A 9,035-nucleotide genomic window follows, 5' to 3' on the forward strand; every position below is an offset into this window, starting at 1 on the left:
AGGCTTTGTCAGGCTAATATTAAGGTTACCGTTTCATAACGCTATCGCTCTGAAAAAAATTACGCTTTGTTAGGTTACGAGTAAGCCTAACATCAAACCCAACAAAACCTTAAAATTTTCAGGCTTGGTTCTTTTAACCTAACAAATTCAATGTCAGGCTTTTGTTAGGTTTGTTTCAGGCCTCACGTCACCAAATCAGGCCTTAATTAGGCCTGATTATGGCTTTGTTAGGCCAGACTTTTTCGTACGGGTTTACTTATACGTCAGTTTCATAAAATACTTGAAGTTTATTGTCTCAGTCTTCAATGAAAAGGGTTTATCGGCCATGATAACTGTATTTTAAACCAAATTTAAACAATAATAAAGATGTCTTCTTTTTCACCACCACCAGGGGCTAGGAAGACAGTAAAATATCTCAGAATACTCTCACTGGTTACCCGTGGGAGGGGGGAGGGGAGCTCATTGAAAATTTTGAAAAGAACCCCTAAGAGGTACCAAGATCCTGTTTTGTGGGCGTGGCTTGAATTTTGTTTCTTCCCCCAAGAGGTTCCAATTCTTACATAACACATTATCTCTTGTCATATTGTTTCGACTCAATACCTTAAAAGGTACCACCAAAGCTCCAGCTGTGGACCTTTTGAGTCTTAACACCATGACAGGCACCAAAACTGTTTTTTTTTTTTAACTCCTAAAAGGTACGACGAGCACCCCCTTCCTTTTTATATTGGGAGTCCCACCCCCGGGTAAAGGGTATTTCTTATTGTTCACAACTAATGCTTTTGTTAATTCAATTCCATTGCGTTGCTACACTGTGGAACTTTTCTGCTGCAAAACAGCATGATCATTAAGTTTGAAGTAATTATGAAAAAAAAAAATTGAGATGATTAGACAAACACATGAGTTGTTTCACTTTGAATCTCTCAAAGTTATAGATGAGATGACCAAATGATAATTTGCATTCAAACTGAACCGAAGAAATTTAACTAAAAGCGGAAAATGTCATTAATTTCTAAGAAGTGACATCGTACAGGCCAACCAACCACGCTAACTGTCAATTGTTGACTGTACAGCAATTAAACACTCAATGACTTCAACAATAAGTCCTTTAATTTTGTCCACATTCAAAGCTATAAAGTACGTTACCATTCTGTGTTCGGATGTCTTAAGAAGACCCGTTTAGCAAATGTGATTTGTACGTTTTTAAAACTCATCTGTAAGCTGCACTGGTTGATGTCTTCGCGACCAGAATTCCACGTTGTCAAAAGGAGAAGTAATTTCTTCACATGAAGGCTTTGTTTCTAAAAACATCCATTCTGGAACTATTTGAAGGATGTTCATTTTTCCTTTGTATTTGATGTCACAAAAAGGTATTTTTCTTGGCTAACTCTGTGTGATTTTGATCCAAGGTGGACGGCTTTTAAAATGCACATGCGCTAAACATGCAACTGCATAATGGTGTGGTCTCAAAAAGTAAACATAGCCACGGCACGCCGGCAGAATTCCTGCTCCTCATTTTCTCACCGTGAGATTAGAATGGCTGTTCATAGCAGCAATAATTCAGGAGAAAAAATTAGTCAACTGCTTACCCTGTGGCCTGCAAAATTATATTTTAGAAAATTTGCGACAGTGTTTGAGAACTTTCCAATACTGCTGAAAAAACTTCAGCAATATTCGAGCAAAAGTTCAGAAGGCTTTGGGTGATCTTTGACCACCTTTAAAATGCCTTGTATGTTGGTCGACTGTTTCCTTATTTCTACATGTAACTTGCACTTATGTTAAAGTATTACAACTGTATTCATGATACACTTTCCTTTGCTCAAGTTACATGAAAGTCACTAAACTAATCAGAGCTCGGTGCTTTTTTTAAAGTTAATACTACTCGCTTTGGCTTAAAACCAATAAAATACTTAGGGCCGTTACTTGGAACAATGTTTCTGATACCTTAAGATCCTTGAACACAATGTCATCTTTTACAAAGCTGTTTGCAACCTTGGCTTTTAGTTTTTGTGAGTTAATTTTTTTTTATATATGTTAGAATCACTATTATAGTCATACCTTGTAATTTAGTCTACTTTTTCTTTTTCTTTTCCTCCATTTTTTTCTGAGTTCACTTGCCTATTATTTATTTATCGGTAAATTAGCATACTACATTGCTAGAGGCCTAATCAGTCTCACCAACCTGAGAATAAATTAAGTTATGTATGTATGTAATTACTAAGTAGGTTATTTGTTGCAGGGGATATGACAGCCAAGCTAATGGCCACTCGGTTAAGGAGCCAGCTCTACCACAGTATGCTGTGGTTGATAAATCAAACAAGAAACCGAAGGTGCGTGCACGATTGAGTAAAATAGTGTCAAATTAAAGGTACATTCTGACCATTGTTTTACCTCGCAATTGGTAAAAGAACTGTGATATCATATGGTTGCTTGATCTGAGGCATTTAGTTTAAATTCAACTGTAATTGGAGCTTTGCCTTTTTGTTATTTCCTTAAAACTGCCAGGGCACTATTACATCGAAATACAGGTCATTCATGAATAATAAACACCCCTTCACCTAAAGGGAAAGTCAGTCATAATCTGTTTAGAAAGCTTTATTATACAGTATCAGGAGACTGCCGAGGAAAAGGTTGGGAAGTACCGACAAAAGTGAATTAAAAGTGATTCCGCATAAAGAATAGGAAAGGAAAGGAGCAACATGTAAGGCAAAGTTGTTTAACGAAAATTAAACGATAGCAAGTATTTTTATTTAGGAATGGTATGAAGCAGCAAAAAAAAATATGTTGTAGGTTTATTTTCACCATTAACAGGCGTAAAATTGGCAAAAGAGGGAAAGAGGTTTCCATTTTTAGAAACAAAAATGTGAGGTTTCAACCTAATATTCAGCATTATAAATTCTCCTCATTTTTGAAAATGGAAAATTTAGACATTTTCTAACCGGTTGTATAAATATTTAATGACAAATGTGAGGGCAACATGACCAAATACTGTTGGCCGGGGGATGTTAAATTTAGGTAGTAATGAGCCGCCAGCATTGAAACAGATTATATATTTATCTCTAAGAAACCCAAGCCTGATGAACTTCAGTGTACTGAACTTGCCAAGTTTTCTGGCGGACAAGGCGCACAAAGGTCTTCGACCTCCCCTACCAATCATCCCACTGAAACACAGCACGCTGACGTAAACGCCATGTAAAAGTGAGCCACATGGACCAAGTAAGGACCCTCAGGCAGTGATGAGAAATGGGCGGGACAAAGGCCAGCAATTTTTTTTGATCTAGAGTGTTTTCACATGACGCCACAGAAGCCGTACTGGTGTCCCAAAACAATGAAATGGCGGCCATGCTGGTGTCCCAAACCAAACTCTTTTCTTATGTTAATACTCTTTTTTTTCCGATAAATTGACATGACTACTGGCTACGTGAGTGAAAATGCCCTTTAGATAAATAAAATAATTAGCCAATCAAGGATTAGTGTTAATGAATTAACCTAAATCTAGATTAACTGTTTTGAAGCGAGAACTTACTGCTAATAGTGGGTAGCTTCCAGTTTTTTCCCTTTTATCAAGTTATTCCTTCTCCACAGCTTTAGTTGATTTAATAGCCAGTAGCTAAGTAGGGCTAGTAAATTATGCAAAGAAAGACGTGTATTGATTTGAGTATAGTGACTGTGCAAAGCAGAGTTTTCATGATGTAAGGATACCAGTAACTAACATGAGCTAAGAAACCTGTAACTCCAGCTTCCCCCCCCCCCCCATCCCCCAAGTAAAATGTGCCAAAACGTAAGCATTCACGTTTCCGAAGTGCTAAAAGATGTATACTTGTCCAGTGTAGGTAATTGCATATTCAGTTCAAGAATTCCATCCTCTTTGGATTTTTGGTTGTTGACCTTTTAATTTGAACTGCCGAATCCTTCAGCTGTTCTGACCATTGGGGGATCCACTAGAATGCCCCTGGAGTGTCGAGGGAGGAAAGCTCCAACATAAGGCCCATTTTCACTTTTCCCCCTTTCCTCTCCCCCCCACTTCAGGGAATTGGCTATTGTAATTGTTACATAAGAATGCCTTTTCACTAAGTAGTATAAGCTGTACTTAGAAGATAATTTACAGTGGAAAGTTTCTTACAGCCGCTATTGCACCCGTATAGACTGAAAGTGTATGTAGACAGTAAAAGTAATTATATTCAGTAAGATCAGGCTCTTGTCCATAGCAAATCATGTTTTTGTAGATTTTTAGATAGCAATTATGCATTGAATGAATGTATACATGTATCAATTGATGTTTTTTTTAGTCAGAGTGAAAACATTCTTTAACAAAAATAGCCCAATCCTGGCCTAGTTGTCTACAATGTACTTGTGGCAAAAATTAAGAACTGCCTGTTGTTTGTGGTCATGTTTTGGACATTCTGAAAAATGATTGCTGGCAACAGTGGATAAGTGTTGTCGTAAAAACACTCTAAAAGGTCAGTCAGGGTTTTTTTTTTTTTTTTTTTCTTATGAAGGGTCAATCTCCTACTTTTGTAACCGTATTCTACACACAAAGTGCCCTCTGGGTGATGCCTTTTAAATTGTGCTTGGCAATCAATTTTAGCCTGTCTCAGGGAAATAGTTTTAATGATTATAGATCAAGCAACTTTAATATGATGATATTTAGTCAGCTTATTTAAGAAGTTGTAAATAATTATTTTTTGTAGAGTAGGGAGAAAATTGTTTTTCTACCATCATAATTTTTTGATAAGTGTCTATATATTTACAATGCAAATTTCTTTGTGAGATTTCAATTTCAATGGCGAGGTTCTTACCTGTAGAGATCAGCGATGTACAGCAATGCACTGATGCATAATCTTTGTTATGCGGATGAAGACTAATACCACTTCCCTTTTTTTATCTATTTTTTTTACTTTTCCACTTTTTTATTATAACCTTGTGAGGTTCAAAAGTAAAAAGAAATTACATATTGTTAATAACACCTAACATTAGTGACATCAATTATTTCACATGCCCTGATATTATAATGAAATTAAATAAAAATAAGACTGAATACAGTAAATTAAGTTTCTAATATGAATTTTACATATGGCTGCCACCTAGGCTGAAAGTCAAGTTCTGTGTTGTTTTACATAGCCATATGTTTCTCAGTTCTAAATTTCATTTTGACAATTGCCTTAAAAGTACTTAGATTAGGAGTTACACCACGTTTTCTACTTTTATCAAAATATGTAGTTTAACAAGTGTAATAAAGTAATTCAATATTTCTATTTCTGTGTCTAATTTACCAAGTAACACATCTTGTAGCGTGAGGTTCATTCTTTTGCCAGAAACCGAAGACCAACCAAAAACGTCTCCCAAAAAAGTCATCCCCTAATTGATCATTTCATCCTTTATTAAGCAACAAATGATCAAAGTGTATTGTAGTGGTCATTCAAAGGTAAATTTGATAGTTTGCAATAATTTTGACAAGAAAGTTTTCAAACTTTTGGACTTTAAAACTGAGATTGGCCAAATATCAAGTGTGTAATGATATCAGAGCCACCCCACCCCCCTACAAAAAAATGTAATAAAATATGGAATGCTATTTTTCAGAGAACAGTGACTCGCCATGTCCCCTTATTCACCGCGCTATTATTGCACCCCTTGCGAAGGGACTGGTCAGAGAGTATTGGGGGGAGGGGGGAGGGGGGTTGTCCAGAGCAGAGAGGGCATGGGCCTTCAGTTTTTGAGCTCTTAGAAAGGGGTCGCTCATTCAATTTTCAGCTTTCCATAGGGGGTGGATCATCCTACTAGAATTTTATAACAGGAATTGGTAAACATTTTGCAAAATAATTGACAGGGTGTGTGGAAAAAGACCCAAGTGACATCAAATGGAGTGCAAGATTTTCCTTGTGAATTGCTTTTCATTTCCTTCTGTGAAAAAGAAGAGATATGAGATCAAGAGTCACTTAGGGCTTTTTTCCTATGATGCACTTCAATTGTTTTTAATAATCAAAGTCTTGATACTACTGCAATAGTTGGCCACTCATTCCAGATATAAATTTTTTTCAAGCCATGGCTAAAAGTTCTTGTGGCTGGTGAACAATAAAGACAGCAATTTGATGTATTGTAAACTCTGTACAAAAGCTAAGAAGTGTAATAAGAGAATGAACAAGCTGAACTCCCAGTGCAGAACTTTTTGAAATACTACCAATGCTCTTTCGATTTGGTGGTCTCCAAGGACACCGAATGGCCAGCTTGTGTCTCCATGCTATTTGTCCATAAGGGTACAAGACTCGAGTTCTTGGGCCTGGGACTCCTAGATTGCTGGAAGGATCATGGTTCCACTTGAAATACAGCCAGAGGCCAAGTTTGCAAGGTTCATGGTTAAGTTTTGTTTGTTTTTTGTTTTTGTTTTTGTAGAATTTCCATCTCTGACTGTTTTGTTCATTTTGTAATATTAACTTCTTTTTCCCAGGCTGAACAAATGTAACAAAAAACAATGGAAATGTTTACCTTTGAAAGTTGCCACAGTCGAATTTGTGGCCTTTTTAGTTCCTGCTGAATGCCTTTCAACTAAAACATTCTCCAGCTCATGTTTCGATAAATTTGGAAAAATGGCTTGTTGTGGTTTGTTTTTGTTGCTTTTGTTGTCTTGCCAGCTTGTTGAAAGGTCAATGCCAGCAGAAAAATTGGCCTGGTCTTTAGTTTCTTCCAGTTACTGCATTCACTGTGTGAAACTTGAACATAAGGAACTCACAGCTTAACTTGATGGAAATTTTTGCTGCTAAAATTAAACTGCACATATCAAGTTATTTACTACAGGTACATTGTACGGCATGTACCTAAATAACTTGATCTGGGACCAGCAGCAGGACCACCATGTGCTTTACATTATGATATTATTTTCTAGAAGGACACAATGTCTGAGGAAATAACTGTTATTGATCATCAACACAGAGAAAGATAGTTACTATATGGAAACTAAACCAGACTTTTTGGTTGCCACGAGATGTTACATGTAGTCAGATTGGAGACTATTGGTTCCAATTTTGAGCCCTGTGATAGTAATGTATTTGACAGTACATGAACGATGCCATGAAATATTCTTAATGTAAAGTAGATATACAAGAGTAAATAAAGTTGTTGTTATAATGTTCCAATGAATTATTCCTGAATCGAGAGTCATGAAAATTAAGGTAAAACATAAATACTCACAAAGTAAATTCAAAGAACTACAGTAGTTGATAGCAGTTTTGTGTAAGGTCCTATGAATAATATTTGCTGTTCTAAATGACCTTTATTTGCATAGAAAACCAAATTAAAAATAACCTATAAAATTCTGCATAATTAAAGAGAAATTCAAAACGCCTAATGAAATAACATCAGTAATTGGTGGTGGCAAACAAAAGGCCTTAATTGTGAACTTCTAATATTGCTCAAGAGCACCACCATCATCCTGAAAATCGAAAACAAGAAAAACAACATTGGTTTTTGATGTTTTTGTGTCCTGTAAGCCTTCTTGCCCAGTTGGTGTTAGACAAGATATACAAGTCATGTGCTATTACTGGCTATTACTATTATTAAGCAAACTAGATGAGAGAGCTTACAATCATCGATTGCAATAAATTGGTGGTTTTTTGTTTTGTTTTTTTTTTTTTTAACGAGCATGAACGTTCTTAACATAACAGTTTTGGTACAATGTTGTGTCCAGTTAAGTTGCTTTCATTGTTCTTTAATTAAAGTAGTGAACATTTGCAATCAGGATCAAGAAATCACATCAATAAGACTTCGGGGTGCATGTCAAAGCATCCTAACCTGGAATCTTTGATGATCAGTACGTTTCTAGTGAATCAATTTATCTGTTGGATCTCAGCAGGAACTAAAGCTCTCTGTAAACCTGCCAGGTGTAAAAGAAGCCGCCTTCCCAGTGCACAGGCTATCATGTAGCTTGGTTCAATACTGTTTTGCCCATGAAAATCCGTTCGTTTCCACCTTTACAAACATTTGATTCAAGTGGAATCGCAAAGGACATTGGAAAACGATTTCTGACGAATTTTCCATGTCGAACGAGGCTTAAAAACCAGCTAGGCGCTGTGTTATCAACTTTGACCGCCATTTTGATGTTTCCGTCCCATAATCCGGTAGAAAAATAAAATAAGTGAATACTTGTGACCAGCGGATTAGCCTGCAGTACAGGCGGATTAGCGGGCTCTAGCGCGATACACGAGCGCGCGCGAAGCGCGAGAACGATCACTCCGTGCGCGCTCGTGTATCGCGCTAGAGCCCGCTAATCCGCCTGTACTGCAGGCTACCAGCGGATAAGCAGGAGCGGCACAAAAGTTTTAGCATGGAAGTCACTTTTTAAAAACTGACGTGTGCAAGTTCAAATGAGCATCGTGATTGCTTCAGTGAAGGAAAAGCAAGTCACAGAATAGTAATTACATCATAATTGTTGCCAGGAGCCATAAGCGGGGACGGAGACCGTAAGCGCGCGCCATTTCTAGTATTGGGGCTGTCCCCATGATATGGGACAATTTTGCTATTTTTAGAACAAATTGCGCCATCGCCTGCGGCACACGCGCGTACATGCTGCGAGGATTTTTGCGGATATCACGTGGGGAAATGGCGTCCGAAATTCCCGAAATTTTTCATGTTTTGGGGGCACAACTCAACGCGTTTACGTCTGTTGGAATTTTGCGTAAGTATTTTCGTCGTAAGCTGCTCCAGTTTGAGTGAAGTAAGACAGTGTCGAATTTAGGTATGTTCTGCTTTAAGCTTATATATATCGCTGACCAAGTTGTGTTCCGATGCTTCTTTTACATGAGCTGTACATTACTCCACTTTAAATTTCATAAATGTTGAAGATTAACAGCTTTTCTATGACAGCAAAAAACTAGCTGGACGTATCAAACTTATTGCCCACGGACGTGAACATTTGCTGTAATTGGCGTCCAGGCTAGCGCGGGCATTATTTGTCTGTACTGCGCTTGCGCATTAGTCTATCCATGGGACTGGGGAATAATTTCCAACGTAAACAATACGTAAACATGGAGTGCAGGTTCTGTGCG

At 37.4% G+C, this 9,035-nt stretch overlaps 1 protein-coding gene and 1 long non-coding RNA gene across 5 annotated transcripts in view; one reads left to right on the forward strand and one right to left on the reverse strand.

Moving 5' to 3' along the window:
• Positions 1 to 5,252, forward strand: part of LOC110041528 (uncharacterized) — a 33,428-nt gene extending 28,176 nt beyond the window's left edge. For all 4 annotated transcript variants that reach the window (XM_089294313.1, XM_089294311.1, XM_089294312.1 and 1 more), the window contains 2 exons: positions 2,237 to 2,327; positions 3,062 to 5,252. In XM_089294313.1, coding sequence (XP_089150439.1) covers positions 2,237 to 2,327; positions 3,062 to 3,193 — 223 coding nt within the window. In that variant the 3' untranslated portion in view covers positions 3,194 to 5,252. The remainder of the gene's footprint in view (positions 1 to 2,236; positions 2,328 to 3,061) is intronic.
• Positions 5,253 to 6,356: 1,104 nt separating this feature from the next.
• Positions 6,357 to 8,196, reverse strand: LOC149109541 (uncharacterized). Its single transcript, XR_016208665.1, has 2 exons — positions 7,783 to 8,196; positions 6,357 to 7,423 (listed from the first exon to the last, which is right to left on the reverse strand). It is a non-coding gene; the product is annotated as an uncharacterized LOC149109541 (long non-coding RNA).
• Positions 8,197 to 9,035: the final 839 nt, after the last annotated feature.

This window comes from Orbicella faveolata, unplaced genomic scaffold, assembly GCF_042242905.1.
Source record: "Orbicella faveolata isolate gen_17 unplaced genomic scaffold, um_ofav_v1 contig_25, whole genome shotgun sequence".
Lineage (NCBI taxonomy): Eukaryota > Metazoa > Cnidaria > Anthozoa > Scleractinia > Merulinidae > Orbicella > Orbicella faveolata.